At 38.8% G+C, this 19,723-nt stretch overlaps 1 protein-coding gene across 1 annotated transcript in view; it reads left to right on the top strand.

Annotated features, from left to right (window-relative positions):
- The window catches only part of diaph2 (diaphanous-related formin 2), a 382,189-nt gene that overhangs the window by 202,459 nt on the left and 160,007 nt on the right, over positions 1 to 19,723 (top strand). Inside the window, exons 20-21 of the mRNA XM_042418197.1 lie at positions 5,418 to 5,519; positions 9,505 to 9,599. Coding sequence (XP_042274131.1) covers positions 5,418 to 5,519; positions 9,505 to 9,599 — 197 coding nt within the window. The remainder of the gene's footprint in view (positions 1 to 5,417; positions 5,520 to 9,504; positions 9,600 to 19,723) is intronic.

Below are 19,723 nucleotides of genomic sequence, written 5' to 3'. Positions count from 1 at the left end.
AATTGGCTTTGGGGTTGAGAAAGAGACCTCTGTTTAGCCTTAGTCAATGGGAGAAATTGGTCACAGCTGGATTTCACTGGTCAATTGGTATGTTCAGATCTTGAGCGTGCTCTCTATTTTGGAAGGTCTCACTCATTATTCTGGCTATGACTGTGCCAGGGACTTTTTTACTCTCAAGTCTTTATCTTGCCAGTAGACATTCAGTGATGCCTTTGTTCACTATGTTTTGCCTCCTCATACCTTAATACATTTTATGTATTCATTCATGGTTTCACTCACAACTATTTTGGTTATGGGTAAAATGGTAGAGATACTGCTTATATATATATATACATACATATACATATACATATACATATTTATATATATATATGTGTGTGTGTGTGTGTATATATATGTATATATGTATAGCTGCCAAGCATGGCTGAGGCCAGTGACTCTTCCTCAGAATCCATCTCCTTTAGATGGGCTGGCAGCTCTCCAGCAACTCAATTCTCGGTGTGAGTCCCTGAGATGGAGGACAGGGCACATGTTTGCAGGCAGATTGCACATTTGAGGGAACAAATTGCTTCGTAGAGGACCAGACTCCACATTGTTCCACTCTGTGTTCCTTTGCCTTTAAATATGTTTGTTGAAGACCTGTCATCTGCAGTTTCTTTTATTTCTTTTCAAGGCCCACTCATTTTATGGTGTCTGGTGGCGAGGCTCAGCCGGATAGTCTGTGTCCGGAAGTGAGCATGTGGTAGTGTTTAGCTTTGTAATGCCCTGGGTTTTATGGACGTCTTGAGGGAGATATCGCATGGAAAGCAACCAAGATAGTGAGTCTGGGCCAGCAAACAGAGTGGATGTCCAAGTGTTGGAGAACTCTTGTTATCACAGAGCTTCCCAAGGGTATACCTCAGTCCAAGGCCCACAGAGAAGGCTTAACATGGATGCCAAGTCATCCTTAATAAGCCAAATCTGTTTTTGCTCAAACATTCATGTATTTTTTCAATGAAACCCCTATCAATTTGGTGACTCCTTTTGGCACAGAGCAAGCTTGAACTCCCCCTCAGTTAATGGAATGTGTAACAGTTACACTCACCAGAGAGTTGTCTTCATGTGTTTATGTTGGCTCCAGTGAATCTTTCATGTGTTTTGTTAAAACATGATTTTGAAGCTCTCTTTTTCACCCTTGTAAGTTAATATATTAAAACTAATCAGTGTGATATATAACACACGGTATATAACTATAATTTCCCTTAAAGGTCCATCTGGCCTGCAGTCCTGCATTATACAGTGGATGCTCAGCCAAGAAGGCATTGTTTATATTTCAACAGATTCTTAGAAGTCTTTCATGGACTGAGCTCACTGGATAAAAACACATTCCCACTCCAGACCCTCACCTTATTGCACCCAACAACAATTAATAAATGATTGTGCTGTTGGCATTAGCTTGGATGATTTACGATTTTACTATCATGCATGATGGCTCTAACAAAACCAGCAAGCTGCCAAAAAACCCCTCCCATATTGTGCTCATCACAAATGGCTCCTCAGTGTGTGATTGCTTGGGAGATTTGCATTAACAAATATAAATCTGTGCAAGAAGGATGGCATTGTTGTCAGAGTATTACATTTTAGCCACTGGGCAACTAGTAAAACACGTTTAAATATTGGCAAGGACTTTGATCAGCTGTTGTGGACCTACACTGTTGAACAGGTTAAGCTTTCTTGGCAGAATAAACATTAGATGGACATATATTCTCAAAGTGGTATTTTAATAAAAAAAGATAAACAAAACTTTTGTCAGAATGAGAGTCTGATTCCAAGTGGAGAGTGCGATTTTTAATAACTACCTGACAATTTTTGTGTTTTAGAGACATTTATAAAACCTACTTTATTGTTTTGGCCATCTGGATGAAATATGCCACCTATAGTCAACCTGTCCACACACCTGGGACTTCAACTAGTGTGGCAGCAAGAATGTGTGCAAGCCCTCCAGGGCCCATCAGTCCACATGCAGTGCTCAGAGGAAACATGTGACATGTGGCATAATTGAGTCAGCCAGCAAATACTGTAGCAGAAATCAGACAACTGATGCCACTACTCAGTGCCCAGCGGGAGAGCTCTGAGCTGTATAGGATGGTATCAGAGACGAATGTGCCTGTTTCAGATTATTAAAGGCACTGTTTTTCTGTTTAATTCGAGATAGCATGGGGCCCCGGGGATAAGGGCGAAGACAGCTGAATCACTGACAAATGGGCCGAGAGCACCCTGCTGAGAGTATAAGGTACCTAGGTGAGAGATTCAAGTGGCAGTAGAGAGAAGAGAATGAAGGTTTAAGAGAACAAATTAGTACCGCAAGCAGCCAAATTCCCCTTCTCAGTTTAATTTGCCCTCCGTCTCTGGGTCATCCTCGGAGGGAGATCATTGTTTCCTCATGTTTTTATTTTTGCTGGCTCTCCAGTTTCTTTGTCCATGGCTCTTGCCACATAAGAAATCCAGCATGATTACATTGGCCTTACCGGTTACTTGCTGAGAGTACTTGAGTCAGGATATTGTGGCTGTAATCTGTTGTCATTTGGTTTATTTATGAGTTGATTAATATTTATTTCCTGTCATATTTGGTGTGTTAGAGGAATTTTGATGGAAAATTGCTGAAACTGAAATGTGTGTCTTGTAAAAATCAACGGCATCATAAAAGCCTAACCCTGAAAATAAGGTATAACGATATTTTTTCCAGTTGAAAGCAGATGAACATACTGACATTACAGTGACAAGAGTCAGCGAGCGAGTTTCATGCCCACTGAGTTGGCGAACAAACCTGCACAATTATCTTGAAAAAGTAAAGGCCATTGAAATTGAAAATGAATTTGATTCAATCTTTGTAAGGTCAAACCAATATTTTCCATTTTCTCCACTTTTATTCTTTACATCGATCAGCAGTGACAGAATTCCCATTAACGTGTTTCAACAAAGCAAGTAAAGCATTTGGATTTTTTGTGTTATTATTCTCACATTCAACTCCTTTCACTGACCGATACTCATTTTAAGTGTCCTTAACTAAAAATGAATTGGCTAGCAACAACCATTTAAACCCATCCATGAATTCTAGCCATGAATTTCATTCAATGAAGTCTAGCCTCTCACTGCCATGCTCAAAGGCTTCCTTTAACAAAAAAAAAAAAGTTTAATACATTTGCTAACGTGTATCTCTGAGCTCCACTGAGTAGGAAATACAGCGCATTGTGTGTTGCAATGTGAGTAGCCTTTACGTTTGAGTGCAGAGTCCTGTCAGCTTCTTAGGAACGTCCTCAGTTGTTGACAGAAAATGTAATCATAATACTGTATGTAGCATTAGTATATACTTACATGCCTTTTAGCAGTACTTAACACTGTAAACAGTTGCATCCCTTATGTCATGTGTTGACAGCAAGCACTGGAATTAGGCAGGTGCCTTCAGCATTGCTTCTTCTGGCTGCCCATGAGATGTTGCCTCTTTGATTGTGTCTTCAAATATGCAAGCCAGCGCTAGGGGAACAGATTGTTTGTTCTAGATTTCCTAGGAGAATCCTACCTTGGGCTTCAACAGAGCACTTGTGATGATTAGCAACAAAGTGTGCTGCCTCTCCCATAAGCCATCAGGAGGAGAGGGAAGGGTATAAGGCATCCTTTTTCCCCTACACACATATATACATATTGTTGCTTCCCCTTTGCATAGAATTCAACAGTCCGTATTCGTTCTTCTCATACTATAATCATTCACTTCACCTCAGTAAATGTTGTTTAACAATGCTGACCTTTGCATATGTTCTGTACATGGATACCATTGTTTTAAGACATGCTTGATATAAGTGAAGTATAAGTGAAAAGTAATACATGCTGACACATAGTTTTTCCTGACTCAATAATGTCTCAATTATGAAATGAAAGGTCTCTTTGCTCTTGGACCAATTTGTATATCGTGTTCAGTCATGTAGCAGAGACTTAATGTCATTTTCTAGGACTGTGTGTGTGTGTGTGTGTGTGGGGGGGGGGGGGGGGGGGGGGGGAGGGGGGGGGGGAGGGGGGGTACCACAATTATCTCCTTGGCTCTAGCAAGTTGACAGACATGGCCTCAGGGAAGGAGCGGTGCTTATCAACCATCTACCCACTGTCACTATGACAGAAATGTTGGCACACACAAACAAATGAAGAGGGGGAAGTCATCTGCAGGACAGTGCTGTGATTCCACAGTAGTTCCAGCGTAATGTTAAAGGGGGCTGTCATCAATTACAACAGCCTTTTAACAACTTAATGTTATACCACATGTGCTGTGGCCTTATGAATGTAAGGCTCGGCAGGAAGAAAACAATCTAACTATAAAGGAAGGAATCGACGTATGTCTGTCTGTCTGTCTGAATGTATGTGTGTCCTTCGTGTATCTCGACAACCGATCATCCAATTGGCTTCTCACTTGGCATGTGTATTGCTGAGGACCTAAGGAGTGCAGTGTCAAATTTGGTGCAGTTTGGACACATGACATGTTTATATTAATAAACTTTGAATAAACAAGCAGACAGCGAGCCGCTCAGCTCCATGTCTGATTGCAGCGGGGGCTGTATAATATAAACAGCGTCACATCACAGCGGTGCAGAGCTTCTGGGCTCTGAGGCAAAGGCACGTGCTCTGCTCAGTTAAAATGCCTGAGAAAGAAGAACAAGCGCACACAAGAGAAAAAAAAAAAAAACAGGCAGAGGCAGTAAAACTGGCCAATAAGAGTGCAGACATGTTTGATTGGCTGCAGAATCAATCAGCAGCAATGTTGCTATTTAGTTTTCTTTTGAGAAAACTAAATGTTGGTCTAGTTTTCTTTTGAGAAAAGTAAATGTAGTATGTGAGAAGAACTGTGACATAATTTCAGCATTCTATTTGATATTACACCAATCTTGTTTAAGACAAGAGGGGGCTGCGCCTGTTACATTATTTTAAATTTGTAATTTATGTAGGACACATCAATAAATTGATCAGTTAAATTGCCTTCCAAACAGTGTAGCAATAGTAGCTCAAATAGTAGCTGGTTTGTTTATTCCTTTTATTAAGGGAAGAGTGATGTGGAACCAACATGCTGAAGTTTTCCGGTATGGAAACTTTGCTTTCTAATTGGACCATACCATCTGTTGCTGTCTTACCTATCTTGACCTGTCAGCTTACATTTTAATGTGCATAAATGTATTTGCATTCTAATGTATGTAAATGATGTATTTCACTTTGTTGTGGAAAATGTTGAAAAAAGAAATTTTGAATGCCATTCAATTCTTGAATTTATAAAGTACTGTAAGAAGTCTGTGTTACATTTTCACTAAATACATTAGCATACTGTACAGTCACATTTCATATCATTTCCAAAATATCAGCATGCTAATTCTGAAAATATTGTTTGTTTTTCCCTACAGTGAAAAAAGATGTGAAAGATGAGACTGATGACAGAATGCCACAATTCAAGAAAAAGGCAAAAGAGCTTCGCATCTTGGATGCCAAGACAGCACAGAATCTTTGTAAGTATATACTTATGTGTTTTATAGCCAATAGCCAATAACCCTGTTTAAGACCATTGGTTCATCAAGTACGATAATCTTTTTAATCATGACCTTTTATGTGAGAAATATCAGTGTTATTTTCCATGACATCCCGGGCATTCTCATACCCCCCATGAACCCCATGAACAGCTCAACAAAGCTGTTTGTGGGAAACAAACAGTAGAAAGTCCTTAATATTGATAGTGTTTTACTGAACCCTTTGGGGAAATCTTTTCTTGGCAGTTGTTTAGCGGTCACCTCAAGTGCATATAGATTGTGTCCAAGCTACCTGTCTGTAATTACGTGTAAAGCAAATTCTTAACAGAACTGAGCACTAAAGCTACATGCAAGTATATTGAATCCCCAGGAGCCTAAGTGGACTTAATGTTAAGTTAATGGTGTATTTACTTCGACCTCCAAGCGTTCCTTTATTATGTGTGGTGGAAGGAAATCTTTTTTGGTTGGGTATCACTTCAGGATAAGACATAATAGATTTAGAAAAAAACATTCACCTCAGTGTTTCACTTACAGCTCAAGCCCCTCCACCGTCTCTTAATGACCCCCTTATACTCAAATCCATAAAATTTGTTTATGAATTCATTACACCAAAAAATGGTTGTATTGATTGGAGGGTAAAGCATTAGAAAGCATTTCTTACTGTGTTCCCAACCCTTTGGGATTTCATCTGCAGCCTCAATATGCCTAACCTTAGACATACAATACAGTCACCCTCCTTGTGACCCTGACTTCACCCTCTTTGTTCATCCATGTTCTTTTCACCTTATGTCTTTCTAGGAAGAGTATAAGGGTTTGCAATGGAGGATGCTTGAAGAATGCATGTGCAACACAGAAGCACTAACAATTATATTTTCCCTTCCTGTGCGCTGGTGCAGTGAAGCTTTATATTCTTGTATCTTCCATGAACAGAGGCCAGATGAATGCGTTTATCAGGCAAAATATGGGGGTCTGATGTCATGAAGTGGGCATGTGTCACGAACATAAGGGTAACACATAGAAGTGTCTGCATGTGTGTTTGTATGTGTGTATGTGCATGTGAGCAGATGTGCACATTTGCGAGTGTACCAGTGTGCGCATGTCATTGCACTTGTGTATGGGCTGTGACAATGGTGTCAATGCCATCTTTGATTACAACCCAAGCACATGGGCTTTGAATTTGCTAGGAAGCTAAAATAGGTGTAGAAAATCTCACCTCCAGAATGGCAGTGGGTGGGAGGCATGTGGTCCTACACAGCTACACAGCTCCCTTCAGTCGCCTTGATGCATATTAGAGCATCATAGATGGGTTCCTACCATGGAACCCTCTTAGCTCCCTTTTCAATTTTGATGTATGTTAGTATCGAGGGCTCAGTGACTGGGATGAGTAGTGAGACAACATGAATGATTGTGATGTCAGTGTCACTTTATATATTCTGGTATATTGATCATGCATACCACTGTCTGATAAATTGTGTCTACCTATCTGTCTGTCTTTCTGTCTAAAAACCAAGTAGCAGCTTTTTCAGTAAGCTGCAGGTGGGCGGTTGAATTGTGGCTTAGCCTTGAATTAAGAGAATTGTCGGCATGAGATAAGATATAGACATGGATTGCTTTTTTCAAGATTTGCTGTGATTAAAAATACATACATTTTTGCTACGATCCTTACTTTGGGGATGATTGCATGACCCTAGTCACATGGCAATCAAAGCAAAGGTTAGAGTCAAACAGCAGAGCAAAATTGTGAGCAGTTTTCTTTATATTATTGGACAAACCATCAAGATATGAATGAAGGAAACCTAAAAGAGCAAAGAGACTGAGTAAAAGGATCTTGGAGTAGATGAACGTTCTGTGACATCCAGCACTTTAAATCTGAGAGTACTGGATGCAGATCTCAACAAAAAAAATGCTTTTAACTCATCAGCAACCAGTAAATCATTTGTAATCTCAATGAGATATGTGCTTGTACCATGAAAGGAGCAGAAGCCAGATCGGAAATTTTCAAAATTTTTATGGTACAGGGTACAAATGTTTTTTAAAAATAAAAATAGGCCAACAATTTTGTAAATTAGTGGCTTCAGAGAAGGATATTTCAGCAGAAATTGGACTGGAAGTATGCTCTCTGAAACAAATCTAAAATTGAAAGAGTATGAGCCATTGTTCGTTAAGCAGAGGTTTATGTTTTTCTAAGAAACAACTAAGAGACAAATATGTTACCTTGGAAGTAGGTTTAGATGAACTGTAAAGTGTACAGTACAAATGTATCGTATGTATATAAGCAATGTGCTAGTTGAAGAATTTATATCAAAATAATAGAGGTGAACAAAATGAGTTTGGATAGGTCTGTATGTGTCTTCTAGTTCTAGGTAGGTCTTTTTACATATTTTATTTGATCAGCTGTTATAGTAAGATACAGAGTAAAAGCTCAAACTTATCACAAGCAGAATTATTCTAGATTTTTCACAGATTTTTGGGGCGTCTATAGGACAGCAATACTGGATCTTCTCTGGAAAAAAAGAAAACAATGTAATGAAAACTATAGAATGGCAACAGAATCAATAGAGTAATAAAAGAACTATACATGTCATTTGTCAAAAGGAGTAGGCATCCCACTCATTTCCAACTTGAGAAACATCTTGCAGCTGCCGTGGAATGGCTTTTCCTGCTATGATCACTGAGTCGTAAAGTAGCAATGAAAGAAATACAACATATAACCTACAGGTATAGATGACACATGATAGTCAAAAGTTAAGTACAGCAAGAAAGAGAGGAAAAATATTGTAATGATGTACTATGTGACTATTATCACTGTTAATCAGCCTCTGCCAAACGCACAAATATAGGTCAGTGCACCACAGCGCTAAGAAGTTGTGTTGGTGGATGGATGGGCAGGTGCAGATTTATGCAAAAGTGTACACCAAAAATTGCAGAATGCACCACTTTGTCCATTTTGGCACAGTTTGGCCAGAATGGAGCCTGGAAATAATCAAAACAGGTGCAAGCTGACCACACCTGACACTGAGGAGTTGTAGCCTGCCACTCTTTACCTTTCTTTTTGTCCTCATCTACATCCACTTTAGTTTGTAATTTGCAATATAGCCCAGGATTACTTTTCCCAACCCATCCCCAAGAGAACCTTGTGTCCAGCTGTTGGGTTTCATATGAAGTGGACATTATAGGATACACTAATGTATAGCATTTAGACAATAACAAGGGCAACATAAAGATGGATTACAGACAAAAATATCACTCTAGATATAGAGTAACTTTCTCTTTAGTTAAACCTGCATTTTATACCACACATCAAAAACAATAGTGATGATATGTTTTATGTTGTGGTTGTGTAGCAAGTAAATGCAGTAAATAGCCTGTGTAAAAAAAAAAAACGGATGCACTACCTCTCCGTTTGTTGGGCATCAAATACAGACATCAGGTCCCACTGCTGCAGCAGGATAACAGCTGTTGAGTGACTCTCCTCCAACTCATTACCAAACTTCCACCTGTGACTTCCACCTGATTCCACCATCAGCTCCAGTTTCCACTGTTGGCACCCCACCTGGAGAGTGAAACACCCACTAGTTTGTCCCCTGAGGCAGATTCATAGCACTTCTTTGTATCTGCCCAAACAGAATCATGTACCTTCCCAAATTACACCACTACTTCTACTACAAGTGCAACTATTACTGAGTATTACTGGGTTCACTTTTTGTGTTAATAATAAAAAGAAATTGTTTTACTTTGACACCTTTCACTGTTACTGGTAAATCTTGATGTTTCTCTTCCCAGTTTTGGCCAGGGTGACACAAACTATCCTGTTGAGGGGCAGAAAGTGTATTAGTTTTTCCAAGTGACAAGTTAGGTCTGTGGTCATTTTGTCTGAGGAGCGATGAGTGCTGAAATGTCTCCTCGAACCCCGCGGTCTAATAAAAAAAGGAAAGGAAATGACTCTCTTCTCTCTCCATCACAACAGCAATTTTCTTGGGCTCGTTCCGCCTGCCTTATGAAGAGATCCGGGACATTGTGCTGGAGGTAGACGAGGAAAGACTGAGCGAATCACTCATCCAGGTAAGACTGATGTTCAGTGTGGTGTGTTAGTTTTTTTCATTCACACACTCGCACGCACACACAAACGTATTTTTACCCCCTAAAAATGTGTGTGTGTGTGTGTGAGAGACATGGAGAGAGAGCGTGAAAGAGAGACTTTTTCCACACATTTGTGTGCAGAGATAATTTTTAAATTTCAGTGTCTGGTGGATAGCTTGGCGACCCCATTTTAAACTTGGTATGTTCTGCTTTTGGCACAACTCGGTCTCCTCATTCTCTTGTGGACCATAGAGACCCCCCATTCATCCTCTTATAATGGATGATGAAGGACAAGGCTTGGCAAAGTCTCCCCAACTCCACCCTCCTTTCCTCTTGCCTTTGTCTTAAACCATGATTGATGAGCTTCCTAAAGGCTACTTGTTTTTTGCTCCCATTTTATTTCTGTTTTTGGTGTCTCAAAGCATTAATTGAAAGCAGGGAGGGTGCATCTGAGGTAAAGATGCCTCACTGGGCAGCGTGAGCCACAGCTTATTCTTCCCTGCACTGTCCTTGTGTCTTCTGTTTTGTTTTATTTTGGATGTAGGAATGAGCAGCAAATAGAAGATTTGATTTCAATATAATCTTGACAGTGAGAAACTGTGTGCATGCAAAAATGTTATATATTTATTTTGCAACCAGCAGTGTACATTGCTCAAGTGCTGCTTTCAAACTTGAGTCCTCAAGTCTTTCCTACCTTGGAAAAATAAATGAATAAAAACATTACCTTTGTACTGATATATACTGCATGTCCTTTTCCACATGACATATCAACAAACACTTGCTGAGGAGCTGGTCTACTTCCTCCGCACTGCTTGGATCCCAGACACTAGCAAAAGGTGGTGAAGCAATATATATTTAGATGGGGCCTATCTAGAGAGCCACCCTGCAGAACTATTATTTTGAGCTCTGATAACCTTTAATTGGCTGGCAATCTGGCAGAAAGTACAGATTGTATGTTATGAGATGGCAGACCCCCCTCTGCTTTGTAAAGGAGAAAGGAAGTTCAGGTGTTGACCTTTTTCCACCTTCAGCCTTTCTGTAGCAAAGTAGAAATAGTGTATATCTGCCAGCAGGACAGATATGTTTCCAACCCAGACTAATGGAAAGACTGGTTTAGAATTGCCTGGTTGGGGTTCAAGGAAAATAAGCACTCCTCCAACCATCGAATAGCTACCATGAAACTGACCTTGACCTAGTTATCGACACCAACTATGCAGGTGAAGCTGGTCAATAGTGTGGCGTATCAGGGAGTCCTTGAATATTTGAAACTTTTCATCTAATTTCCCAAGGCTGTTAGGTAAGGAGCAAGAATAAAAAATCTTTGCCATGACACTGGACCACATAAAGAATTTACAAATAATGGCCAAACCTCACAAACACGTTAGAAAAACTATGATACACAAGCCTCTGATGAAGTCTTCAAGTTCCTTTTGCTCACTGAAAAGAATTACAAGTAAACCAATGGTGTTAGGGATATGACAGGTGGTCAGGGATAAGTGATAAAAAATGTTTTTATTTCCACAAGCAAGGACCTCTTTGAGAGGGTTTCCGTTGTCCCCTCGTACCTCTTCCATTTCTTTCTATAATAAATGTGAAGCAGGACAATGAGGCTGCTAACATTGAGACAGGCTCAACAAGGCTTAGGAGAGCAAGTGTGTGAGTCAGCATAAGCATCTGGGAACCCGAGCTAATGTCACGAAGTCCGGGGGGAGGCGGGAGGACCAACTGAGTTGACTTATCGGTGCAGAAGGAGCCCACATCTGGCACGTGTGTCACTGCTCGTTAGCTAACGATGGTAAAGACCGATTAAAGCTTAGACTGGACAATTAGGACAATGTTCTCAAGACAAATGATTATTTACTGGTTTCTAATACATTGATTGTTTTTTCTCCCCTTTGTTAGTAGTATTTTGTAGTTTACTATCCAAAATTACTCCAGTTTCTCTAATTAGATTTAGTATTTTATGTACATCAATAATACCCATTGGTAAAAATGAAACATTTCTTAATTAGCCTATAGTTGTAGTTATTCACTTGCAAATATGCTCTTTTTAATGTTTTAGATTGTTAATGTATTTACAGTGGCTGCATATTTATTAAAACAAAAATAAATAAAAATGTGTAGGCTTTTAAGAAACTTTTGACTGGCAGTGTGTAGGCTGTAACTTTCTCATTTTCATTTTTGCATAACTAAGTACAGCATCAACATGTTGACTGTTGACAATAGTTAAAAGGTACACTGTACCTTATTTTCTTACTGTTTATTTATCATATTAGGTGTTTTAAGTCTGTAGAATGTTAGTGCATGCAGTACATGTCAATGACATGCACTGCAATGTTATTTTAACCATCACATCACACCATACATTTAAAGCCACTGGAATTCTATTTAACATCTCTTTGAACTCAGAGACATAATCTAAAAATGTATTCATGTGTGCCCTATGAAATTTGAGAGGAGGACTGTAAAATGACAATATGCCCAGTTGCTCATACGACACTACGCTGCTGAAATTGCTTTACTTTTGTTATGGAAATTGTTATTTTTTATTTGGTTTTTAAGAACATTCACTTTTTTTTCTCAGCAATCTCACTCAATGTTGGACAAACATTTTTATTTATATGAAAATGTCACTGATTGTATACTTAGAGAACGTTCTTGGTGAAATAAGAGTTAGATGGTTGTAGAAGAAAATAATACAGAAAAAAGCTCACAAATTAAACAAGGAAGCAAGCGACACATGCCCAAGAAATACAGTTAAAGCAATACAGAGGCACTGGAGGGGAGCATAAAGACTTCCTGCTGGGTGACACAGTCCTGAGCGTGGGCTCCATCTGCACTGTGCTCATCTACACTCATTATGCTGATTAATCACTCTACACCACCCACTTTCAGCCACACGCCACCGTTTATCCACATGGACAACTGCACACACAAACAGAGTAGGGGGATGTGTCTGGATGGCCTGAGCAATCATCAAAGGAAATGCATATACCATCTTGCTAATGTTAGAGGGAGTGGGTGTCAATATAGAAAATAAAAGTAAATCAACAATGGAGATGTAGTGGTGAAAGAAAGACATTAAATAATGAAAGAAACATATTTGAATAAGTGGTATACATAGTATGTTACCCTGGATCAACCCTCGTTTAACTATTAGTGTGCTTTACTAGTGGTTACTTACTTTTCATACTTTTGATAGCTTGGTGCCACCTGTTACTTTTGCACTTAGAGCTTTAAAAAATATATAATATGCTATGTTAAACCCATAGACTGTATAAAAATATGGACGTAGTTACCGTGACGTCACCTGTTGGTTTCTGAAGAGCGGTTTTGAAGCTCAAAGTGAGTCGCTCTGGCCATCGCCATCTTGGCAGTGCGTGACGCTGCCTAACTCCCAGCTAATCAAAAATGGGCAAAGAGGCGAGCTGAATGGCTGAAACAAGCCACCTAGCGGCTGTCACTCAAAGCAGCCATGTCCGTCATTATGCATAAGTTTATGGCTTAATAAAATTTAAACGGGGGAGTTATAAAAAAATTCACCCCCCGGGAAATTAGCTATAGAGACCTAAACTGTTTTTTGTACCAGGCTGTAAACATGTTTATTTCTGCTATAAAGTTGGGTATTTTAACATGGGGGTTTATGGGGATTGACTCGCTTTTGGAGCCAGCCTCAAGTGGCCATTCAAGGAACTGCAGGTTTTGGCACATCCGCATTGGCTTCATTTTACAGCCCCAGACGTTGCCGCTTGGTTAAGCCAACATGGCTTTTTACCAGGACATGGACACTTTGATGGCTGATGTTTATATGCTATGTAGTTCCTGATTGAATTAACACAAATATTGTTATTATCAGCTAAATATCAAAGCAGTTCTTCAAAGCTCACTTGTACTCATGTAAACTGATGAGGAGATCTGGTGAGGGGTTGTTCATAATAAACTGATCTTGTAGCACCTGACAAGACAGGTAAATAAAACACTACAAAACTCAGTTCAAAATTCTGCCTTTGCATTATTTTGCAAAGCGGACTGACAAGCAAGCGGGGAACTGATAAATGGAAGGAATAGTGAAAATGGAAGGAATCAAGGAAGCAAGAGGTGTTCATAATGCATCTAAAACTCTGTAACTCAATCTTATTATCTTCCTTCTCCGTCGACATGTCTAATGTAATGATTTGTCAGCAGAATGTGGCAGTGTGCTGGCCTTGAAGTACCCCCACAATGTGTCACCCTGGCAGAGTGGATAGATAGGAGTTGATTGGCTCTCCTTATTCTGCATTAGGGCCCATCAACGCCTCAGAGATGATGTACACATCCCTGAATGCTTGCAGACAGTCCTGGCTCTCACCATTCATCCAGGCTCCATATGAATCCTTGCAATTCCACACTTATTTTCATCTCCATGCGCCCGGCATACAAACATACGTACAGTACATGCAAATGGATAGACCGTGTCAGTTATCCCCTCTGTCTTCTAGTCCCTGCACAATTGTGTCATTTATCATCCAACCAATAAATGTGTGTAAGGTTCATGCACATGTGCAAACACACAGACATTTGCATGTAATCTCTCTCTCTCTTTCTCCCCCTATCTCATTTTCCTACAATATTCATAGTGCTGGTGGACAGAGGTCATTTTTGTATATCAGGTCAGCTTCATCAAATTCAAAGAGACATTATAGCTACCCTGCTACCATACCCTGTATAACAATGAAATGAAGAGGACAATGAAAGACAATAATGAACGTTGGCTCAGTGAAAACAGATTGAGCCTCAGAAAGCTTGGCAAAGGTCTGCGTTTAAAGGGCTGACAGCCTGACAAAGCTATTCATTGCTATTGTTGGCTGACAACAGAAGCAGTGAGGGAAGGGTCCTGTAGACCTTATTTGTGTGGGAAAGTGTCAGGCACGTGTACACTGGGCTTCAGGGGCCTGGTTGTATTGTGTTTGGGTTTAGTTTGGCACTATACAACCTCCAGCCCCCCTGGTGCTTTTCAGTAGCACCCATGCTAAGTGCATGGTCTACGTCACTCTCATTGTTTAAATCATGACGTGGCTATGCCTGTGACCTTGCCATCATTGACTTAAGTTAGCTCTCCTTTGGTGTTTTAATTTCTCCAAAAGTCCCTCACAGCCTCTTTGCCCCAGGGAGAAGGCTTAACTGGCATAATGATGGTATTTGGTCCCATGCCCTTACAGGTCTTGCCAATGGAACACAATGAGGCCAAACAATGCCCAGATTATTAATAAGCTCTTGTAAACTTGAATAGTTTATGGAGCAATCAACTGGTACACATGCTGGAGGTTGTTAATAATAGTTGGCTGGCATGGTTACTATGATGTAATGGGCTAAGGGTATAATTTTAGAATGTTTGCTTATTCATATTTATTGTGTTGCTGTGTATTTTTTTTTGTTACATTATGATTGCAATACTTCCTCTTGATTTTTAAATGCAGCCCACAAAACAGATGAGCAATGCTCATTTTTTGTCTCTGTGAATGTTTTATGTTCAGTTGTAATTTCATACGCAGTATTACCTCAGAAGCACAATAGTGTAAAAAGTACAATTTACCACAAAAGCTGCGAAGATTGAGTGTGTGGTGAAACCTCTTACACATATTTGTAATCAGTCTCTACAAACTGGTGTATTTCCAAGCAAATGAAAACAGCAAGAGTCATACCTATATATAGGACTGGAGACAGACATGTACTCTCTAATTACAGACCTGTTTCTTTATTTTCACAGTTCTTTAAAATACTGGAAAAACAATATTCTATAAAAGATTAGAAGACTTTATCACAAAACATAATGTACTGTGTGAACAGCAATATGGGTTTGGATTAATGGATTTAGCTAGAGCCAGGTTCTGCTTGAGGTTTCTTCCCGTTAAAGGGGAGTTTTTCCTTACCGCTGTCGCCAAGTGCTTGCTCATGGGGGAATTGTTGGGTCTCTCTCTCTCTCTGTAAATTAAAGAGTATGGTCTAGACCTGCTCTATGTGAAAAATGCCCTGAGATGACTTTTGTTGTGATTTGGCACTATATTAATAAAATTGAATTGAATTGAATTGAATTTAAAAGGACAACTTCATTTGCACTCATGGAATTTAAGGAGGAAATATCAACTGCAATAGAAAATAAAGAATATGTAGTCGAGATATTCCTGGATCTCAAAAAAAGCATTTGATACAGTTGACCATGACTTATTATTGAAAAAATTACAAAGATATGAAATTAGAGGGATAGTACTCTCTAACTACTGGAGGTTACTTGTGGGGTTACTCAGGGCTCAGTGTTGGGACCATTGTTGGTTATGTTGTACATAAATAATGTATTTGAGGTTTCTAAAATATTAAAAACTATATCATTTGCAGATGATACAAATTTATTTTGTTGTGGTAAGAATTTGGAACAACTTTTGGATACAGTGGAAAAGAACATGACATGAGAAGAATTGTATGTTCAAAAAACAATTAGTGAGGACTGATGTAAAATATTGTATTACAGTCAAAGGAGTTAATTTATGGAACAGCTGCAGTGAGGAATTGAAAACATGTAAAACCTTTGGTACGTTAAAACAAACGTTTAAAAATAACATTAAACAAATATGAAATGGAGGATCAGAAAGAAAGACTGGCATAGAAAGAAGCACAGGGCACAAGTTATTGATTTGTATTGTTTTGATTGTGTTGTGTTGTTTGTTTTAATTGTCTTGTTTTTGTTTGAAATTACCTTTCACTATTAAACATAATGTGTGTTTGAAGGGTCAGCATTATAAGCTGTAGCTTCAGCCTACACCTTTTTTTCAGACTGCAAAACAAAACAACTTTAAGTTGAGCTATTGTGCTGTTTTGAGGGTTTATATATGTATAAAAAAATGAATGCAGACTGGAAAATAAACTCTAAAAGAAAAAAGAAAAAAAAAGATGGACAAATGAAATGATCACTAACAGTGACATACACTGCAAGTAGAAAGTTATATAAATAATTTGAAGCATGTTCCTATATCATCACATATTGATTTTTGTGTCATTCATCCTCATAACATTCCATTGGGAGAGCAAAAATTATTTTTGAGTTATCTCTGCTTACTTATGTAGTGTTCATTCATAGTCATTAATGATTTATCATCAGTTATTTATGCACTAAAGCATTTTAACTACATGGTCATAGTAAATTAGTGTATCTAGATGCAAAACTGAAGTAGCAGTTTATAACAAAATACTTCCATCAGTTAGACTGTGCAAAATATTATGTTGGAATTTCCTCTTCAAGGTGGCTGAAAACTCTGGAAAAATAAGGTGGTCCATCTTAACAATGAAGTATTGATGGAAACCCTTCTCTGTTGTGGCAGTGTCCCTGGAAATTTGTTAAATAAGATCCAGTGTCTTACAAAGTTGTTAATGTTGTATTACACACGGTCTTCAATCTCTGGCAAGAACTGTATCTAAAGGTGTCGTTTTGGAAGATTTCTTACTTACAGTAGGAGGGATTAACTGGTGGTATTGGTTTCCAGGAATTTAGATGCTTAACAAGTGTGATACACTCTCTTTAGTCCAAGCATTTTCTTTTGCCTTGCCACTATTTTCTTCTACAATATTTCTGCAGGACTTAGTTGTGTTTCTTGTGTTGTTTAATTGGCACATCTTAGGAAATTGTTCTTTGTGATTACGGTTTATAAACCCTAAATATACATGCATAACCTCCTCTAATGACTCTTAGGCAAATGGAAGCTTTTTAAGGTCTAATCAGCTTTTCTACCTCCATCATGCAAAAGCAGGCCATGGTTCCTCATGTACTATATATAGTTGAGCGGTTGCAAAGTCCCTGTGATGTCCAATTATGGTCCATTTCTAATTTATCCATGTCACATCAAAAGTCATCACTCCATTGACCTCAGTGGATTGGAGCTAATGCATAATCACAAAGGGCCATATTCAGTGATTTAGCCACTGAAGTTTTAAAGTTATATCAAAATGTATGCAGTGAATTTTTTTTATATTCAGACTTCAGCTGCAAAGGGGTGTAATTACCCATGTCAGGTTCACGCCTTCGGGCTTGTTGGGAACAAGGTTTTCCAATGCACTTAGCTTACCTATTTAAAACAAGCACTTGTCTTTAATCCCAAATATATTGTGAGACAGAAATAATATCATGTAACTGAGTGTAGGTATGGGCACAGGAATATTTAAACTATTTACCAGTCAGATGCACTCTCTAGTGTTCTAAATGTGTTTGTTCCTTGGGTAAGAAGTTAAACAGTATGTTGTGAATATATAACGAGTGATCTGCGTAATGCAAATGTACAAATGAGCTTTACAAAAACATGATAAAAAGAATTATCAATCAGTCATCATCATCATAAAAAGTCCAGCCCACAGGCCAAAGGCTGCCCAAACTGTTTCCATGTAGCTGAAGAGTGACAGAGAGAAGAGCAGTGAATTCATATAGATAGACAAAGATACACACAGACATTGAGAATTTATTTCAAATGAACAGTAAGAACAGAATTTTAGACTACTGCAGAGCAGCTTTTTTCTCCAAACCCTACCCAGAACATACCATGTGATCTAGCTGCTTGAAATGAGGGAGTCATCACTAAATGTTTAAGCACGCCCAGTTTTTGGTGTGTGTGGTGAGCTAACTCTCGTCAGCGGATGATATGGCCCTGGGGGCTTGTTTTGCGGAATATCAGAGTGGCTTCTTAATGTTTAATGTCTGCCAATGTATTTTATATTACCCCATCTCCTTTCAAAAGGAAAGGCTAATGACTAACACTGCACCGCCGCTATTCATTTGTAATTAGTATTGCCCTATGTTGTGTGCAAATGCACAAGTATGACTATCAAAGAAGCGCAGAGAAGTGTCCAGCATCTTTTGTATTTAAACTCAGCATATCTTAATGAGTAAATGTTTGTTTGTCATTTTTAGCACTCATTGGTTGACACACCAGGGCTTTAAATTAAACAGTGGGAAACATTTGTATTCATTCTATGATTTAGAATGAACAGCAAAATGTTACATGTAATACACCGGTTTTTACACATCCTGATTCAGCATGAAAATCCATGTCAAATTGATACAAAGCTGCTCAAGTAATATACTTGAACTAGAAGCAGTGTCACATGAAGCACATGTTATGATGTACTGACAGTCAGGCCAACACAAAATATAAAATATAATTAATCATACTGACCATTGCATTTCTTATTTCAATATAAGTGAAGCAGTGATATAACTTGATGTGCCAGATGGTTTGTTACACAGAACCATCTGAGAAGTCATCTTTGGAAACTGTTTAGAAATAGGCAGACACTTTCAAAAAATACTTGGCAGGTGATTGGATGGACCATCTGTCTATCACCATCTATCGCCGTCTCACCTTAGGCAACTAGATTCGCGAGATCATAGGATGCTGATTGGTCCAAACGATTCGAACACACTGCATAACTTGAAGCCTGACAAGATGGACTCTCACATGATGTCATGATCTTGCAGATCCAGCTGCCTCACAAAGTAAACAGTGATATACACTTGTCAGTTTATTAGGTACACTTTAATAAAACTATTGAAATATAGTATACGTAGTTTGTGGTGCTCTTGAACTATATTGAGTTATACCGAGACATGTTTCTAATATTTGTCCATCCCAATTATATGAAATAGGGTAAGACTAAATATTAGAAAATAAATTAACACCTCTCTAAAACAGATTAAATAAAAACTGAACATTATGAAGGTCGGATGTATCGCAGGTCTTAGTTTTTGTCTAGATGTACCTAATAAACTGACAAGTCAGTGTACTTGGAAACAGAAGAGCCTCACCTCCCTGCCCGCATGTTATTTTACAGCATCACCTCCTGCTCTGTGAACACTTGTGTTGATTTAATGGATATTTTCACTTCCACCTCGATTTGTCCTATATAAGGGAATAGAGCTAAAGAACCTGGCAAAAATGCAGTTACAAATTACTAATGGCCATAATATACACATCATACCTTTCGCATGCATCTTGACAACAATCTGCCCAATTGGTTGTTCAGTTTGTGTGATAAAGAAGCTCTATACAGTGTGGTTTGTCAAGAAATGTGTAAATGGATATTATCCT

The sequence above is a fragment of the Thunnus maccoyii genome, chromosome 8 (genome assembly GCF_910596095.1).
Source record: "Thunnus maccoyii chromosome 8, fThuMac1.1, whole genome shotgun sequence".
Classification (NCBI taxonomy): domain Eukaryota; kingdom Metazoa; phylum Chordata; class Actinopteri; order Scombriformes; family Scombridae; genus Thunnus; species Thunnus maccoyii.
The sequence above is the reverse complement of the archived record's forward strand: the minus strand, read 5'-3'. Positions and strand labels throughout refer to the sequence as shown.